Source organism: Mya arenaria, chromosome 4, assembly GCF_026914265.1.
Source record: "Mya arenaria isolate MELC-2E11 chromosome 4, ASM2691426v1".
NCBI classification, from domain to species: Eukaryota; Metazoa; Mollusca; class Bivalvia; order Myida; family Myidae; genus Mya; species Mya arenaria.
The window spans coordinates 3,359,056-3,381,217 of NC_069125.1; the positions used below are offsets into that span (position 1 = coordinate 3,359,056).

The following is a 22,162-nucleotide window of genomic DNA, read 5'->3' on the forward strand; positions in this document are numbered from 1 at the left end:
TTACGCCCCCTTCTAACGTGGTTTCCCGGATCCGCACATGCACCCAACGCAAACTGGCACCATGTTTTTTTTTCCATTTTTAAATTACACTTATCCCTGCCCATTCTTTGTATCGTTTATCGAAAAAAAAAATACAAGGACATGCCAATATATATAACAATGATTATAAATCAGTTCTCATACGTTTTACATTCACTATTAATTACAAGCACAGACAAAATAACACAACAAGACGTCACCATTCTGACTTCATCAACGTACTTAGGATGTTTGAAATGGACCTCGAGGATGAGTTCCGGGGGAATCTCGAACAACTCGGGGTCATGGCCGTTAGCCTGCAGGACGAGCGGAAGTACGTCAAACCGCGTCCCCTTGCCCTTCCAACCCAACTTCTGACACACCTGTAGATGAAAAAAACATTTAAAAATTAAAGCAAAGAAATATAAATTTAAATGTATCTGTATTTATTGGGGTCACTGTAACACATGTGTGGATCGAAGAATTCTTGCAGCCATAAAATGCAGCGATCAATTTTGCCTACCCCTGGACAAAAAAGGCATTAACTTTTAGATAAAACAGCAAAACTTATAGCCGACTATAATGCTGAAACCAATTGCCGATTTTTTACCGACTGCCAACAACCTTTTACGACATCTGTTAACCAACTGGCCTAATAACCAACTGGCGACCAGTGGTTGTCGGATGTTGGCGATCGGTCGTGGTTCATCTGTGACTTGGTCTTAATAAGGCCCATCATACCACAAGCACTTGTATCAGGGTCACATACCATTCGGAACTCCTCGACCATTTTTATCGAAAACAACCTCGGATGTATTTGGACGGTTTACATACTCAAAAAGAGGTACGTTGAAGTCCGCTGCAAGTAGATCGCGTAGTAAATTTATTTAGCAGTTAAACTTTATGACTTAACTCTTGGGAATCTTAATTATGTTTGCAATAATACACTTCACTGGCAATCAATTTAAACTTAGATCAATAAATACAACTCTAAAACACTACATTTAATCATTGATATAATTCAATAATTTCCGAACTACTTTAACTGATATACCGGCATACATCCGAGGGTGTTTTCGATAAAAATGGCCGAGGAGTTCCGAATGGGTCACATACCTGTGTAAGCTCAACATTTGAGGGATCGCCAACCACACTTCCGTCCTCCTGCTTATACCCGGCGTAGCGGATAAACTGCTGGTTCCAAACTCGGAAGTCGTGCTTCCCGTCCGTCCGTGGCGGGAACACGGTGATGGCCGACCTGTCGGAGAGAAATGGGGATGCGTCGTTATTTCATGTATAGATTTTAGGCCAAGCTGCAGTGTATATTGTAGATATATTGTTACTCATCGACTGACAAACATTTACAGTGAAAACTCGCTGTCTCGAATTTATTGGTACCTCAGAAAATTCTTCGAGATAACGAACATTCCATACAACCGAAACACAAAACATGTCTAACTAAACCTAAAAAGAAAGGGTCGAAATAACCGGAACATCGAGATGACAGTTCGACGACATTCGACTATATACTAAAATGCGGTACATGAATAAAAATTTCGAACACTTAACAAAAAAAAGCATATTGATTGTGTTTGGTTAAATAACAATATATCTAAACTATACCAATCAAATCAACCAGAAAATGACTGACATGTTCCAAAACCTTTAAATACCTGATATTTCCTTTGTTTGTTCCATACTTGATGTGGTTACAGATGGCCTCAAACATTCCACGAGCAGTGGTGATATGGCGGGCGTCGAAAACCTGCAAGGGAAAAACGCCATTTAAAAAAAAAAATATAAATAGATTTAAATGTTTGATTTTTGTATATATTTGTTCGTTTTAATGTGTAAACGTACTTTCCGTTCTGTAATTCTCTCACTATCGACCATGACTTGCCGTCAAAGGCCTACGTAAATGGCATCATAGTCTTTAACATCATGAAATATGCTATGATTCGTCTTTCATCACCTGTAATTTGGACCACTGTATCCGACCGATACACCGAGGTGCGTTCCTCCACGCCGTTTTGGCGCCGAACGTCAGTTCTGCCGTGGTAAGTTCGTACGTTCCCGACGTTAACACAGCCTTCTCCACTTCCGTCCAGCGGTTCGTGTGTGCTGGAGTGTTCGACCTGAAAAGTATACGGATAGACGGCGAATGGTTAGTTGTTCGTAGGAGTTAAGTCTGATAGATGGAAACACGGGTGTCAACTTTATACAGGTATGAATTTGACTTAGATTCGTTGAGAGGATTATAAGCGAAAGGCAGTATTTTGAGACGACGTACTTTGTGGCACACTTTCTTCTTTCCTTCATAAACGTATTTCGAACATTTTTTACGGTTAACAGACGCTAGCTCTAAAAGTTAAAACTGTTCGAAAATCTTTTATTTTTTAAAGAATACTTCTATGTTAGACCAGGTGTTGTAAATTTATCGAACTTTAATAAAATATCACCATAAGTGTTCTTTTACGGTTATTTTCACACACAAATGAAGCTTTTATTACGAACTATAGAAGCAGTAAAATGGCACTATAAATGAATAACAAAAATCGAGAAAACATGACATATTGACGAGAAAGAATTTCAAATATTGTTGATATATTATCCTTTCTAAGTAATTCACGTGAATACGATAGAAAATAATGTGCCACCACTCCACTGTGTTGTAACTCAATATGCAACTTAAGTCAATGTTACGGTCATACAGCATTGACTTCATTCACTCGTTTGGTCAGTCATTAATAACAAGTTATCCGATTAGCTACATCGTTCTTATATCCAGTTAAGACCAATATTGAATACCAGCCCAGATGTAATATAAAAAGTACGGTATTTCGCGCGTTTATCCAAAATGATGTTCGATGGAAATGTCAGAGACGTTTCGCGGACAGGTGAAAGGGGTTTCGAATAGTTAACACACCAAATATAAACGGCAATGTCCACACACCCGATATCAACAGTTCATATACCCGATATCAACAGTAATGTTCACACACCCATATCAAAAGTTCATACACCCGATATCAGCAGTTAACTCACCCGGTATCAACAATTCATACACCCGTTATAAACTGTACATACACCCGTAATCAACAGTCCATACACCCGTTATCAACAGTTCATACACCCGTTATCAACAGCCCATACACCCATTATCAAAAGTATCAACAGCCCATACACCCATTATCAACAGTTCATACACCCGTAATCTACAGTACATACACCCGTTATCAACATTACATACACACTATATCAACCGTCAATACACCCGTTATCAACAGCCCATACACCCGTCATCAACAGTTCATAGAACCGTTATCAACAGTACATACAACCGATATTAAATGTCCATACACCTGTTATCAACAGTCCATACACCCGTTATTAACAGTCCATATACCCGATATTAACAGTCCATACACCCGTTATCAACAGTCCATACACCCGTTATCAACAGTCCATACACCCGTTATCAACAGCCCATACACCCATTATAAACAGTTCATACACCCGTTATCAACAGCCCATACACCCATTATCAACAGTTCATACACCCGTAATCAGCAGTACATACACCCGTTAACAACATTACATACACCCGTTATCAACCGTCAATACACCCTTTATCAACAGCGCATACAACCGTTATCAACAGTTCATACACACGTTATCAACAATACATACAACCGATATTAACAGTCCATACACCCGTTATCAACAGTCCATATACCCGCTATCAACAGCCCATACGCACGTTATCAACAGTCCATACACCCGTTATCAACAGCCCATACAACCGTTATCAACAGCCCATACGCCCATTATCAACAGTTCATACAACCGTTATCAACAGTTCATACACCCATTATCAATAGTCCATACACCCATTATCAAAAGTATCAACAGCCCATACACCCATTATCAACAGTTCATACACCCGTAATCTACAGTTCATACAACCGTTATCAATAGTACATACACCCGTTATCAACAGCCCATACACCCGTTATCAACAGTTCATACACCCCTTATCTACAGTACATACACCCGTTATCAACAGTCCATACAACCGTTATCAACAGTTCATACAACCGTTATCAACAGTACATGCACCCTATATCAACAGTCCATACACCCGTTATCAACAGTTCATATCCCCGTTATCAATAGTCCATACACCCGTTATCAACAGTTTATACAAGCGTTATCAACAGTACATACACCCGTTATCAACAGCCCATACACCCGTTATCAACAGTTCATACACCCGTTATCAACAGTTCATACACCCGTTATCAACAGTTCATAACCCCGTTATCAACAGTTCATACCCACGTTATCAACAGTTCATACTCCTGATATCAAAATTATCATACAACCGAGTTCATACTCCATCATACACCCAATATCAACCGTTCGAACTCTTGATATCAACTGTATACCCTATATCAACCGTTAATACTCCTGATATGAACAGTTCATGCACCCAATATAAATAGTTCATATACCCGATATCAACAGTGCATTTGCATGATGCCAACAGTTCATACACCCAATGTAAACAGTTATGTTATTTCACTCGATATCAAGAGCCCATACACCCGATATCAACAGTACATACTACTGATGTAAACAGTTCGTACACCCGATATAAACAGTTATGTTCATTCACCCGATATCCAGAGCCCATACAACCGATATCAACAGTACATACTACTGATATCAACAGTTCTTACACCGATATTAACAGTTTATACACCCGATATCAACCGTAACGATCACACACCAGGTATCAACAGTGCATATACCCGATATCAACAGTTCATATTTGACGCTTTTAAGTAACAGAAACGTATAGGGAATCAATTTTGCGTATTTGATGAACATTATCCTTGCTGGGTGTGCTTAATACCATTCCAGCCTCGCATGGTGTCTTTGTAGCTGTTATATATGCATTAATGTAGTGTTTAATGTACTGCATTTAGTGTCCCATAACGGTATACGCTTACTAACTTAATGGGTTTGTTTCCTTTCACTTGTATAGTATACTAAAATATTTATCAATTTGCATAGAAATACGTGTCATGTCACGTGATCAATAATATTAATTATACATATATCATTTAGAAAAAAATCGTTTGTACATTTACGTGAATATGTTTAAAGTTTGCATCAAATAACCCCATTCGACACTGAAAGTAGAAAAATAATGTTCACGCAGTTGGTCCCGAAAATAACGGTGATACAAGAACCACTCGTAACCCCACGTGTGACCTGTTCGTGGTGCACTAACAAATGTAATAGATCGAATTATTGAATTAATTATCAATAAATATAGTTTAACATCTAAATTGCATACCATTAAGCCAACGTTCAGTTTTATGCACCTACGGGGTAGTCGTAAATATCGATATTTATAAAAAAAAACATTCTCTTATAATCATCGGCTGTCCCAGCCATACCGTTCATACTTGTAGAGCTAAGGTCGAAAGATCAAAAGTTCAAACCATAAATTGTTGAAATCTCTAGTTCACAATTCAGTTTACTATCGTATAACAATTATCAAAATACAAGTATGTAAATATTAATAGTGTCTGTTATGAATTTATTACCCGTAATCAGAGGTGCTATTGAAGTGGACGTTTCTGTTAGTTTATCAATTTCGTCCTTAAATCAAACACTTAAATTCAGTTATCGATCCTTATGTGAATTTTTTGGTATATAGTATCAAATTGAATTTTGAAAGAAAGTATCTGATTGCGCTAGAGCTATCAAACTTGGTGACTTTATACATAATTTGTGAAAATGTTCAATGTAAATATTTATTTTATAAACGTAAGTTCATAGCTGGTATAACAAATTTCATGTAATATATTAAGTTGCATTTACGCCTGATATTTTTATTTTTAAAGAGTCATATGATGAAAAGGGTTTCAAAACTGAAAATAGCGATTGTCTAAGTGTTCAACACGAACGGTCTATATAATAGCTAGCGCAAAAATGCAAACTTCTAAATAACAAACTAATTGCTAAATGTCTTTTAGTTGACAGCTCAAACTAGCTTTCTAAATCCCAACGATTCTTCTGACGGGGACATTGGCGTATGTACTAGGTGTTAAACTGCTCTTATATGATGTTTTTGTTTACATATTTAATGAACTTAATTGAAATGTCCTAAGAATTTGACGCCAAATCATAGCTTAATTGACTATATCCCAGTCCTCTGTGGAATGGAGTATTATTCAAATTTAGGCCTGTTTATATTCCTTAGAGTTTAGGCCCATGCCTAGGCCAATTGGATTGCCAGAGAGATTCGCATTCAATCATTTAGGAGAGCTCCGACAACCGACAAGTCCATTAAACCGATTGCAAACGCCAATTTTCCCATTTAATTATTAATTGATTTTATTAAGTTGGTTATGTAATAGTTAGATGACATGAAATTAAATCTTAATGATTAAGAATGGGCGGATTGAGCGTAGCGATCGAGCCCTTTTTAATCATTAAGATTTTAATGAAGGTTATCTAACTGACTTAGAATACAACCTCATTGGCTGACACATTGACAGCGTAAAATCTGACGCAGGGATTGTGTATCGGATGGGTGGCAGTAGGCGGACGTTTAAACACCTCTGATATATAATGCGTATGAAAGTGCGTGTGTTCCCGCGCGCGTGCGTGCGTGTGTGTGGTTGTGTGTGATCGAGGTCTTCCTTTAACTTTGACTAAAACTAATACTAGCATACATCCATTTAGTGTATTTGGTTAACGTTTTGGTCCGGTCTTCGTACTTCAATTACTCTTAAAAAATGAACCCTGATGAAAACGTTCTTTTATCTGAAACCGCTCGGAAGTAAGTACGCTTTTGGGAGCAATAGTAGAAGCATCAGGGCTTGGCATTTAAATTGTATTTAACTTTGCTTGGAAAACATGATTTCCTAAAGGTTGAAGTCTGCCGATGCTGTTACATACTTGCTTGTCTTCACATGGGGAGTGTGCTATGCGGCATTTCATTGGCCATTTTCTTACGCTATTAGCAAATAAAATTCAAAGCATTCAAAACTGTTTGGTTTATGGTGAATGTTTGAACAAATAATTACTGACAGGATTTCGTTGGGGCATTTACAGTTTTAATCCGTACTAAGATACAATAACAATTCTATCCTAGTCTAAAAGATATTTATTTACAAATAGATTACGTAAATACAAGAACCGGCTGAAGCTACACAATCCTTGGATTATCGTTCTGTTTCAAGAAATTAAAATCGCCAGCAATGTTAATCCGCCCTTTTGATGAGAAAGTTCTGCAAACAATGATGTTATATCAGGAACAATAAAATGGTTCCGACTGGCCGACCATGTAGGTGTAACATCAAACCAGTAAGAACATTGCAACTAAGGTATTATTTCGTCCCTTTGATCTTAAAATTAAAATGTAGAACTATAAAATCCCTACTCGTTTGTATGTTGGTAGATATATAGTCGATGTTTTTATTAAGTAAAGTTATTAAGCCGAATGGGCAAAGCCCCAGTGCGAGTATAAATAAGCCTACACACCACCATTAAGTTCGGTTATTTTTCTTGAAGATTTGTTATCATTTTTTATACTTGATGAAATAAATCAGCAGAGTTGTTATTAAATGAACGCATTATTCCCGGCACCGCCCGATTTGGGTAGATTGATAAATAATTAACTATTCATAAACTATATATGATATCAAGTAACGGTCTTTTCATGAAATCAAAACATTACTATTGGTAAAAAATAACGAAAAGTCATAAAAGAGTCTTATTGTGCCATCAAAGAAAACATACCGCCATTGACTTTTGTCTGACTAGGTCACATCGTATTCATATTATGAGCAATTAATAATTTTACTTGATGTGATCGAAACACTGTCATGGATTATCAATAATTTTCGTTTTATTTTAGCCAAATGCTTTTGATTTAATTTAATGGCTATTTGTTACACAATAAAACGTATATAAATATCATAACACAGATGCAATGTTTTTAATTTGTAATTCCAAACAAATTCATTTATTGCAGATGCATCAACACTACCAGGCAAAACTCATGTTATACAAATGTAGTTAGATGGCGTGAAGTAAAATCTTGATAATTAATAATGGGCGGAGAGCGCGTAGCGAACGAGACATTCTTAATCCTTCAGATATTACTTCAGGATATCTAACTGACTTAGAAAACAACCTCATTGGCTGACCCATTGCCAACGAAATATTTGACGCAGGGAGTGTGTTTCGGCAGTGGGTGGGCCTTTAAACTACCGCGAACGTTTAAATTCTTAATGATTAAGCCTTGTACTTAATAATACCTTTCTGCATTTTCATTGGCTGAAAATGTTGGTTGTATTCTAATTACATATAATAAATGCAGTATCACAACAGGTCAAACTCACTTTATGCATTACCGTAATGAGCAGGCGGACCTCTCAACACCCACAAAAGTTGAAATTCTTAAAGCTGCATTCTCACAGATTGATAATTTTGACATTTTTTAAGTTTTTGTCTCAAAGTCTGCTTATTTTGGTATCAATGCCTTCAATTAAGTCATACGAAATAACTCACAACCGAACAGTTCTCAATTGTTTGGAAAACTGCCGAACATATGCAACAATGTGCTAAGATAATTTTGTCAAAACGGGCAATGTATGAGAGTGCAGCTTTAAGCCTAGTAGTAAATGATTTGCCTATCTGCAATATCATTGGCTGACCATGTAGGTTGTTCTCTAAACACATTTAACAAATACGGGAATATTGGGTGTGGCAGGAATGCATATAAGTATTTGTGAAGGTAAGGTGCATACATTGTAGTTCTATAGCAAAAAGCACTTGAGGTGAAAAACAAGGAGATCTATTGTGGTCACCGTCGTGTTGGCTTAAAACCAAGCGCGTTTTGTCTTCGGACACCTCTTGTAAAACAACTATTTTGATGTAAAATATTCGATAATTTTCCTAACATCATAGAAATAACTTTATAAAACTTATGTCCTTACCGTTTGATGGACTGGTAATACTGGTTGATAAAGTCTCGGGCATGCACGAGAACCTCTTCCTTGGGCCTTGGCTCGCCCGTCACGAGCCCGACGTCCATCACGGAACCCATACAGAAGTTGGCGTTGCATGGCATCGGCTTGAACATGAAAGAGAAACTTTACCGAAACAGTTAAATACATACACGTTACATTACACACATGTAACAATACACACATGTTAAACTACGTACATGTTACACTACATGTTACACTACATACATGTTACATGACATACACGTTACACTACATACACGTTACACTACATACACGTTACACTACATACATGTTACACCCTTTACACTACATACACGTTACATTACATACACGTTACGTTACACTACATACACGTTACACTACATGTTACACTACATAAACGCTACACTACATGTTACACTACATACACGTTACACTACATGTTACACTACATACACGTTACACTATATACATGTTGCACTTCATGTTACACTACATACACGTTACACTACAAACACGTTACACTACATGTTACACTACATACACTTTACACTATATACACGTTACACTACACGTTACACTACATACACGTTATACTACATACATGTTACATTATATACATGTTACATTACATACGTGTTACATTACATACACATTACACTACCTACATGTTACACTACATACACGTTTCACTACATACGTGTTACATTACATACACGTTACACTACATACACGTTACACTACACAAACGTTACACTACATACATGTTACACTACACACACGTTACACTACATACACGTTACACTACATACACGTTTCATAACATACAAGTTACACTACTTACATGTTTCATTACATGCACGTTACAATACTTACATGTTTCATGACATACACGTTACACTACACGTTACACTACATACACGTTACGCTACATGTTACACTACATACATGTTACATTACATACGTGTTACATTACATACACATTACACTACCTACATGTTACACTACATACACGTTTCACTACATACATGTTACATTACATACACGTTACACTGCATACACGTTACACTACACACACGTTACACTACATACATGTTACACTACACACAAGTTACACTACATACACGTTACACTACATACACGTTTCATAACATACACGTTACACTACTTACATGTTTCATTACATGCACGTTACAATACTTACATGTTTCATGACATACACGTTACACTACACGTTACACTACATACACGTTACACTACATGTTACACTACATACATGTTACATTACATACGTGTTACATTACACACACATTACACTACCTACATGTTACACTACATACACGTTTCACTACATACATGTTACATTACATACACGTTACACTACATACACGTTACACTACACACACGTTACACTACATACATGTTACACTACATACACGTTTCACTACATACATGTTTCATAACATACACTTTACACCACTTACATGTTACACTACATACACGTTACACTACATACATGTTACACTACATACACGTTACACTACATACACGTTTCACTACATACATGTTTCATAACATACACGTTACAATACTTACATGTTTCATGACATACACGTTACACTACATACACGTTTCACTACATACACGTTACACTACATACACGTTACACTACATACACGTTACACTACATACACGTTTCACTACATACATGTTTCATAACATACACTTTACACTACTTACATGTTACACTACATACACGTTACACTACATACACGTTACACTACATACACGTTTCACTACATACATGTTTCATAACATACACGTTACAATACTTACATGTTTCATGACATACACGTTATACTACATACACGTTTCACTACATACACGTTACACTACATACACGTTACACTACATACACGTTACACTACATACACGTTACACTACATACACGTTACACTACATACACGTTACACTACATACACGTTACACTACATACACGTTACACTACATACACGTTTCACTACATACACGTTACACTACATACACGTTTCACTACATACACGTTACACTACATACATGTTTCATAACATACACGTTACACTACATATACGTTACACTACATACACGTTACACTACATACACGTTACACTACATACACGTTACACTACATACACGTGACACTACATACACGTTTCACTACATACACGTTACACTACATACACGTTACACTACATACACGCTACACTAAATACACGTTACACTACATACACCTTACACTACACACACGTTACACTACATACACGTTACACTACATACATGTTTCATAACATACACGTTACAATACTTACATGTTTCATGACATACACGTTACACTACATACACGTTACACTACATACACGTTACACTACATACACGTTACACTACATACACGTTTCACTACATACATGTTTCATAACATACACTTTACACTACCTACATGTTACACTACATACACGTTACACTACATACACGTTACACTACATACACGTTTCACTACATACATGTTTCATAACATACACGTTACAATACTTACATGTTTCATGACATACACGTTACACTACATACACGTTACACTACATACACGTTACACTACATACACGTTACACTACATACACGTGACACTACATACACGTTTCACTACATACACGTTACACTACATACACGTTACACTACATACACGTTACACTACACACACGTTACACTACATACACGTTACACTACATACACGTTACACTACATACATGTTTCACTACATACACGTTACACTACATACACGTTACACTACATACACGTTACACTACATACACGTTACACTACATACACGTTACACTACATACACGTTTCACTACATACACGTTACACTACATACATGTTTCACTACATACACGTTAGTAGTTACACTACATACATGTTACACTACACACACGTTACACTACATACACGTTTCACTACATACACGTTTCACTACATACACGTTACACTACTTACATGTTACACTACATACACGTTTCACTACACACACGTTACACTACATACACGTTACACTACATACACGTTACACTACATACATGTTTCACTACATACACGTTTCACTACATACACGTTACACTACTTACATGTTTCACTACATACACGTTACACTACATACACGTTTCACTACATACACGTTACACTACATACACGTTTCACTACATACACGTTTCACTACATACACGTTTCACTACATACACGTTACACTACATACATGTTTCATAACTTACACGTTATACTACATACACGTTTCACTACATACATGTTACACTACACACACGTTACACTACATACACGTTACACTACATACATGTTTTATAACATACACGTTACACTACTTACATGTTTCATAACATACACGTTACACTACATACATGTTTTATAACATACACGTTACACTACTTACATGTTTCATAACTTACACGTTACACTACATACATGTTTCATAACATACACGTTACACTACATACATGTTTCATAACATACACGTTACACTACATTCATGTTTTATAACATACACGTTACACTACATACATGTTTCATAACATACACGTTACACTACACACATGTTTCATAACTTGCACGTTACACTACATACATGTTTCATAACATACACGTTACACTACATACATGTTTCATAACATACACGTTACACTACATACATGTTTTATAACATACACGTTACACTACATACATGTTTTATAACATACACGTTACACTACATACATGTTTCATAACATACACGTTACACTACATACATGTTTCATAACATACACGTTACACTACTTACATGTTTCATAACATACACGTTACACTACATACATGTTTCATAACTTACACGTTACACTACATACATGTTTCATAACATACACGTTACACTACATACATGTTTTATAACATACACATTACACTACTTACATGTTTCATAACATACACGTTACACTACTTACATGTTTCATAACATACACGTTACACTACTTACATGTTCCATTACATACACGTTACACTACATACACGTTACACTACATACACGTTACACTACATACATGTTTCATAACATACACGTTACACTACTTACATGTTTCATAACATACATATTGTTATATTAAGTTTTTAGAGGTATTGCTTTCTTCCACGGCTAACAAGAAACTGGGTTTTTTACATTGCCTCAAGGTCATGCTTAAGGTCCGTTTTAGTATATCATTTATTCCATTGTAATTGTGTCAAACGTTTTTGAATATTTGTATTTATTCATAAAACACTACGGACATAAACATTAGTTATCTTAAAATATGACTGAAAGTTATATATAAACAGCATGTTCGTCTTGTCTTAAGAATATGTGTCACTAAAAGTCTCGCCCTCGCTTTATTGAAGGGTATCCTATTTAAGTGTTATTTCAATTAATCGGACTTCAGTATTTTGTAATTATACTTGGTTGCTCTATCGTCGATTCATTCTTTCTAAGTCTTACTACGATTTAGTGTGGTAGTTTAAAAACATCATTTTACTTTAAAAATATAACCTTAACCCAATGACCCCTTATGACCTCAAAAGTTTTTTTGTTTTTTTTTTACATTTTTACAAAAGTTTTTTATTGCGACATTAAGCCCTCTACTAATGTTTATGTCCTTTTTTTCTATGGAAAGTGTTTGAAATTGCAGCTATGAGAGGACATCTCATATCAAAATGATATTTCCATCTGTTTAATGTCGTAGATCCTTTCCTCAACATGAACTTTGCAAGCGCTGGTTCAGCGCACGCCTTTTGGAATATAAAACATTTATTTCCAAATGACACCGCTCATGAATAGATTTCTTGATTCATATGAACTCCTTAATTATCAATTGAACGGAAACTTATTGGGTCTTTATGGCATATCAGATTATTTTTGATCGTTAAATGGTGTATAAAACAGTTTATTGCAACATGTGTTCATACCCTTGAACCCAGGCCATCAGTATTATCGCTTCATGTTACAACTGCTGAACGTCAAAATATTACTACGAACGCGATGAACCAATAATTTTCAATATTCAGATTTTGAATCTCTCCCTCTTTTGTTTAATTATTATATTTTTGTTAATTAATTATATGAAATAGCTTGTGTTGTAATTTTACCTTTCTGCATTATACATGCCGTTTGTTAAGGCATCACACCGCTGACTGAATTTAAATATTTTGTGTAATTAATCACAATACAGTCTAACCCCGTTGGCTCGAACTCGCTTGGCTCGAACTCCTCGTCGGTTCGAACACTATTTAAAGGACCGATTTCTTAAAACTTTTCGAGGTTCGAGGTATTTTCGCTGATCTCTGGGAGCTCGAGTCAACGGGGTTCGACTATATAATTGCTGCTATACATGATTTATGTGTGCAATGTTATTACAGAGTCAAACGTCAATACTGAGCTGGTATGAACCTTCGTGATATTATATACCTGCCCCGGGCCCTACCCACCAACATTAGGGACACCAAGAGGCCCGGCACGGGCAAAATTGGCTTAAGACTAAATGTACGCCTTACTACCATTACTAATGCTACAACGGTTACCTGGTATGGAGAATTTCCGAAAATAGTTTAAAATCATTATAAATTGTAGTTTAATTCAAAACTCTGTTACACATTATATTCTGAATTAAGTAGAAACCCTACATGCGACCACCCCGTTTCCACGACCAACCCGCTATTAAATGAGACCGATTTTCAGAACCGATCTGTTTCCTCTATTTCAATGGTCGTTAACCCCGATAATACGGACACCGTATCACATCTTACATAAAAAAAACGTTACCGACAAGCAATACAACACACGTAATGACCGTGAAGTCGATTTTACAAAAAAACCCCAACGTTTTCGCTGTTTATCAATAACCTAAGTTTACATCTCCGAAATCGTTGATTTCACTATTACTTAAGTCGGAACTCGTTATGTCGAACTCGGTTGTTTCGATGTTCTGGTTATGTCGAACCTTTTCGATTGTGTTGGGTGTTCTTACAAACTTTTTGTATTTCGGTTATATCGAATACTCGTTATCTCGAAGTATTTCTGTAGGTCCCAACAACTTCAACATAGCGAGTTTGGACTGTATTTAGCTTTCAAAGCCCTCACGTCTCTCGATTTTCTTCCAAAAAATCTTAACAGCGATAGGGACCGGAAAATACAAATACTTCAGACGCTAACTTTATACGTTATTCATTCATTCATACATCAGCTGTCGCACATTTCTACCTTCATTCAAAACAAGATTTAATACGCTTTATTTAACATAATGCTGGCTATCATGAGCTATATTGTTTGGAAAATACTTAAATATATATATAGTTATGTAACGGCCGATCGAAATTACATCGAAAAGTATGGCAGCCTTTGTCACAATACTGTGGTGCTTCTTTCAAGTCTTAAAATGTTTTAAATATCACATTCGTATCTACAATTCGCTATCCAACGGGCCGATTGCTCAAAACTTATAAAAGTTAACAACGTGGTACGCGAGGTCGTTGTTACCTTTTAATTGTACACTATTCATGATGTGCTCATTCTATTAAAATAAAACAAGTAAATTTGAAACCACTGTTTCCCAAAAAATCAGAAATACTGCAGATCATAAGTGTATCCATTAAACTTCAATATCAGTATTTTTATGAAAGTTAACAACGATTACGTTAACAACGTTGTTAACTTTAACAAAGTTGAGAATAATCGGCCAATCGTAGGATACATTGTACTTAATTTTACTGCCATATTAAGATTTGTTGTTGTATTGTCAGTTTTCTTTGACTCCTAAAGTGCCCAAACAATTGTTCCGACCAGACTCATACGTTTTTACGAATTTCAACAACAAAAACTGAGAAAGAAGTTTGCTGCCCTTTGAAATTTCAAGTCTATATCCCAAGTGAGACATACGTATTGCAATTAAAATTTTAGATGACACACCATTTTAGTATTTTTTGCGTGAAAATATAATTAAGGATGCGTGCGGTAGACACATAAAGAAAAAAACCTTAACCGCCCCCCCCGCCCGCAACCCCCGCCCACCTCGAAACTGTAAAATTAATAATGTGCGAAGTATATTTCCGGAATGCTTTTGATTTTCAACATTTATTACAAATTGATTATCCTTGGATATTGGTATATATCATGATAGGTTCGCATGTTTTTTAAGACTTTGTATTTCGTTTGTTCATTTAATTAAGTTATACAACTTATATTTTCGTAAAACTTCTTTTATCATTACTTGATCTACAAAAATATTAATTAACACAATGCACTACAGTATTTCGGAGTATATTTCGAAATATAATTAATGTAAACAGAAGGTTATTTTTTTACATAATTTATAAAAAAATCTACGGACTCAAATCTACTTATTAATCGATTGGCATTCTAGTTCATAATTAGTGAACTTTCATAAATTGTTGAAAAATGAATACATCATAAAAACTGACGTAATCTGGTAATCATCATTTACTTTCTTCCCAGTCTAGATTTAACTAATGCTTTTTAAATGTCTAAGTGAAGATGGCGAGGGATAAATAAAACATTAAACATAGTTTTTGCATCAAATATGTTGTAGTAAATATAATGTTACGGTGTGTGCGCTTTTGCAAAAATAGAAATTAATGAAATTGAATGAATTATTTAAATTTGGTGTCATGATTTTTTCATAACTTAGATACTTTCAAGATATTTTAAAATCATTCCTGTATCATATTCACCGACATTAATTTATGCCTGATTGGTATTTATAATTGTAATAACTGACATTCAGTTATTTAAGAGTTGTTTAAGTCACTTTTACTCATATTTCTTGTGGTTACAGGAACTATGTCGAATAAATACTCTTCTCTAGCGGAGATAAACAAGGTAAATATCTTAACTTATTTAACGTATCAAAGAAAAATACACATTCAGTAAACATTCCCGCTTGGCTCGATATTCGCGATATTCGCGAGGCTCGAAGTATTTTGGCTGGTCCTTGGAATATCGAGCCAATGGGTTTCGACTGTATTAAATAAAATAGGCACACTATAGAACAAAAAACTTTGCATGTTTCTCTACAAATTCGCATCATATAATACATGCAGTAATTTTATATATTTGACATATCGTAGAAATTTCATGCGGTTATTGTTTTATGTTTTATGAAAGTTCTTACCTCAATTGATTTAAGATGCAGGGTATCGGAGCACATCGGCCTTTCCTCGGCAACGTTGCGCAATTTGACAAATTTCTTCACCGGCGAGTTTTTACCGGAAGCGGAACTCGTTCTTTCCAAGACGTCAACATCAAGCGTCCTCCGGATCTTCGCTGCATCCTCGCTGGGACGCCTGGAGCCTGGACAACTAGCTATCTCAAGCGATGTCACTGCGCCATTCATGTTGTTACACTCGGAGATATGATGACCATTTACTGGTTTGTTTAAGGCTGGCCCTGCCTTGGACTCTGTCGTTATATTTCCGTTCTGTCGCACCATTTTCACATCGGTATTTGAAGTTGCCGTTGGTACAAGTTTTGAGCCACGTTCAGCGTGCTGCGTTTCTCCAATTGTTTTGATTTCATTATCATTCATACTTTGGTCCTCGTCAATAAAAACCGATATGTCATCTGAAATATTAGAAGATCGTTTATTGTCCACAAGGCGTTGTCTGCTAGAATCATTGCACTGCACCCGACTTTCCCCATTAACAAAACTTGTCACATTAGTCCTGTTATTTGATTCGTCTATTAAGAGCCCTTCAGTTTTCGCGCTATTGCCTCTACAACTTTTATAACCGTCTCCATTCAACTCAGATATCTCACCACCCGTCGCATTGTTCTTTAGGCTGTTATTATTATGCGTCAAATCATTTGGAAGGTTCCCTTCGTCATTGCTTACTTTGCTTTTTAATGATAGGATTGAATTTTCGTCTAATTTTCGAGCTTCATTAGCCTCGGTCGGGTTTTTGGGGCGACCTTGGAATCCTGAAGTTAAATAAGAATTGTCAACGCTATCATGTGAAATCCCAGCATCTAAAAGGATGTGCTCATTATCCGTTTCGTGTTCCCCCGCAGACTTATGGCATTCACAATTTATTTGTGTCTGCTTTGTACGACATGCACGTGCATTTGAATTAGTTGAAAATGTCTTCTTAATCCTACTTATAAGTCCATCATTATGCAAAATAGGCTTAGTGATTCGGATTGTCTTGGGCACTCCGTCTGGCGAGAATCTCGTTTCGAGATGAGAGGTATACCCCTCCGGCCCCTTCAGTATGAGAACCACGGGTGTATTGACCGGAAGTGATTTCAAACTCTCTAGTGACTTCTCGTATTCAAGATTCTCAAAGCTGACGTCATTAACCTTCAGGATGACGTCACCGATTTGCACGAGCCCGCTTTCAGCTGCCGTACCATGTGACACGAGATCTGACACAACAACATGCGGCGTCTTTGAACGCTTCCGTACTAGGAACCCGAGGCCATTCTTCTTCTGTTTCATCAGCTTGACTCGTATGACATTTGAGCCCCCGACTTTCTCTGCCTCCATGTTTTATTTTTAGTCTCTACTTGTGTTTATATTGTATTATGTTCGTAGTTCTTGAAGTGTTTGTATTTCCCGTCACATCTGAAAAAAAAACACGCCGTACTGTTATTCATACATGATTTATAATCTTCATACAAAACTGAAAGAGTGTCTATCATTGTTTTGTCCTCCAAAAGGAGAAACTTCACATCTCGACTGTATGATATTTACACTCTTACTGTATAATGATCACGAAAATAATAATGTAAACTTATGAACTTAATTACTTTATCTATGAAATATTTCTGTCGCGTATAAACATAATACAACTATCATACTGTTTGAACGATTTTAACGAAAGGGCGGAAGCCGCCAATTATTTATGTGGTTCTAATAATGGCCCATCGGGAATAGAAATAATTTTACTTTTGTATTTACTCGATTTATTTCAACTGACAGTCTGTACATTGTTGACAAACTCTTAAACGGACTCACTCATATTTCTGGACCAAACACTACTAGTTCCCCCGTAAAACATCTGAAAACACCTATTTTATAACTATTTTACTCCATGGTATCGAAATTGCAGAAAAAAACCATGATATAAAAAAAAGAATTTTGGTTTTAGTGGTGTGCGAACTCACACCAGTACAGTTATATATTTTAGAAAACCCACGCCCTAACTACTAGGCCACAAGAACTTCTTCAAAAGTGATTGATATTTTGACCATTTAACAATACATTGATAACATCGCGTGATAATGTCAATGAACCAATCACGCAACAGCAAAGTCGTTATTAATGCAACTGAAAATTGTGGTCTTCAATGTCGATATTTTAGCATATATTAACATTTGCTAAAGGTTTCCAGCTTTTGGTGTTTTAGTTGTAACACTCATTATGTTTCTTTTTCTCATTTTATTTCGTTACAAAAATGTGCATTTTACAGAACATGAGCGAGTCACTTTAAAGGTCTAAACTGAGTCTAAACTACAACCTTTTTCAACAAAACGATCTTATGAATGGAGAACCGTTCGACAATCGAGTTCTTTGGTAAAACTTTTCTTTATAAAACATTGCAAAAACTAATGTCTTATCTAATAGATAACGTTTAGCGGGTAGTTTACTTTTAAGCGGTGTTTAAAATAAATCTCTTTTTTTTATAAAAATAGTATTTAACGTTTAAGTTTCCAAAACGAATGTTAGAGTGAACTAGTCACTTTTATCTTTTCAGCTATTTACTGCGATTGAATAACTATTTCTGTCTTGTTGAATATATAACGGCCTTCAATTGTATGTACTTTATGTACTGTATGGATCAACCCAATACTCCCAACACAACATTCAACGTTGTGTCTATAACTATGTTAATGAAATTGAAAGCCCATGGGATTTAAATAAAACAATATCGTTCATTACAAAGATTCGAATGTATTTTCATGATTAAATTACATAATTATGACATTAATGGTGAGACAAAAACACAAAAATTATTTTTAAATCCATATGTTTTCCAGTAAAAATAGTTCAGAAAAACAAACAGCAACACCAAGTAAGTGTATACATCGTAAAAAAGTAACGAATTGGATGGTAAAAATAAATGAATAACATAACTTGTAAGTGTTGACATGATATTGCTTGAACCACCTTAAGCCTTGCTATTTATGCAAAGAAGAACGAATTAACAGATACAGCCAAACCTCGCTATGTCGATACAGCCAAACCTCGCTATGTCGATACAGCCAAACCTCGCTATGTCGAAACAGTCAAACCTCGCTATGTCGAAGCAGTCAAACCTCGCTATGTTGAAGTCGTTGGGACCTTTGGGAATACTTAATGGTAACGAGAATTCGATATAGCCGACATATAACACGTGTATGACCTAACCTAATGTATTCGAGAAAAGGTTTGACATCACCAAACCGTCGAGATAACAGAGTTCGACATAGCGAGGTTCGACTGTATACTATCAATATTGTCGTTTCTGTTTATAATTGATCCGTCCTTTCTTTGCATTTTATCACCATATTATCTCACTCTACAGTGAATATTCTTATCACGTTAAGGGTCAGAAACTGTCTGCCGCGGACACGCTACAGTAAACTAAACGTTTCGGACTGAATTGACGTTGTTACCTCCACTTCCGGCGTGGTTCATACGTTTACGTTGATTTCGTTGTGATTTATTTTCTGCAACTAGTTATTAATTGGCACGGCAGCTAAGTTGACGCCAGTACTCGTTAACACCAAACAGACTAACGATAACAATCACAAAAGTCTACATAAGTAAAACTTATTTGAATTCATACCACAGTTTACAAATACTTGTAACAAGTCCAGCAGAGAGTAAGTTATATACTGAAAGAAATCGCATCTTAGAAACAGAATAGAATAACCAATAGACACCCAGTAGATCAAATTACATAAAAAACAATGTTTGGATAATAAGTGAATAAACTGGCTCAATATTGAAAGCGAGCTTGATAGAAAGTCAGAACATTTGGGGGCAATGTCTGTAAGGTACTATGCATTTTGTTAAAATAATTTAAATTAAGTAATATTGAAACATAATCCCTCATAAAGCTTTCAAACATAAGCATGAAGAAATCACAGAAAAAATGTTGTCTCAAAAGAACGTTGATCAGAAAGATTAGCATTATGCAACTATACGCCAAAACGCGCATAGAAATTGTTAATCAAATAAACTGCTTATTAATATTATACGAGATGATTACATATGTATTAATGATCGCTTCTTTGATACAATTTATAATTGCATACATTGGAAATGATTGGCAAAGCATAGACCCGCCCTAACAAATTGGGAAGACCAGGGCTGCACCGATAATAACAGTGATTTTATGTTTACAAAATCATGATACAACTTTTAACGGCAGCAAAAAATAATTTATAAGAAAAAAAGACAAAGCGTTACCAGTGATTATACTAAGCATATATTTATTTGCTAAGGTACCTTTAAATTTCAGTTGCAACATAAGTTAACTGAACACAATATTATGTACTTACTTTTACTAATCGTAATTTTCATTTTTTTTGTCTATATAATTCGTTTGTTTTGAAATATGTTACAGGTATTTTAAAGTTATGGAATATGGTTAGGTTCATTTTAATAAAACACAAAAACTACAAAAAAACACAACAAAAAACAACAACAAGACAAAAACACACAAAAAAAACACAACAACAACAACAACAACAACAACAACAACAACTTAATACCCTGCAAAACATCGCAATATCTTTCAGTGAAAATGCAGTCATAATTCAAATAATCACATGCATTTTTTCTGTAATTCGCTCAATTTCGATTCAAACGCTTGTTAATTAATACTATCTGTCTTCGTCGTAAAATATTACTGCTGGGTCGGGGGTTGGTGGGTAAGCTTACTTATACTCTCACTCGGGCCTCGCCCATTCGGCGAGTGCTTCGTTAAGATTGTTAGTCATTTTAGGTTTTGTGGAGCATAGTGCACATACAGAATGTAACCCTGGTTAGAGCTACCCTGGTTCTTTA

The 22,162-nt window shown here is 35.7% G+C and overlaps 1 protein-coding gene across 1 annotated transcript in view; it reads right to left on the minus strand.

Annotated features, from left to right (window-relative positions):
• The window catches only part of LOC128230364 (nitric oxide synthase-like protein), a 95,223-nt gene that overhangs the window by 24,653 nt on the left and 48,408 nt on the right, over positions 1 to 22,162 (minus strand). Inside the window, exons 2-7 of the mRNA XM_052942570.1 lie at positions 17,282 to 18,730; positions 9,042 to 9,178; positions 1,991 to 2,153; positions 1,692 to 1,783; positions 1,135 to 1,276; positions 262 to 401 (exon numbers count right to left, since the gene is read on the minus strand). Of these exons, the coding sequence (XP_052798530.1) occupies positions 262 to 401; positions 1,135 to 1,276; positions 1,692 to 1,783; positions 1,991 to 2,153; positions 9,042 to 9,178; positions 17,282 to 18,652 (2,045 nt within the window). The 5' untranslated portion in view covers positions 18,653 to 18,730. The remainder of the gene's footprint in view (positions 1 to 261; positions 402 to 1,134; positions 1,277 to 1,691; positions 1,784 to 1,990; positions 2,154 to 9,041; positions 9,179 to 17,281; positions 18,731 to 22,162) is intronic.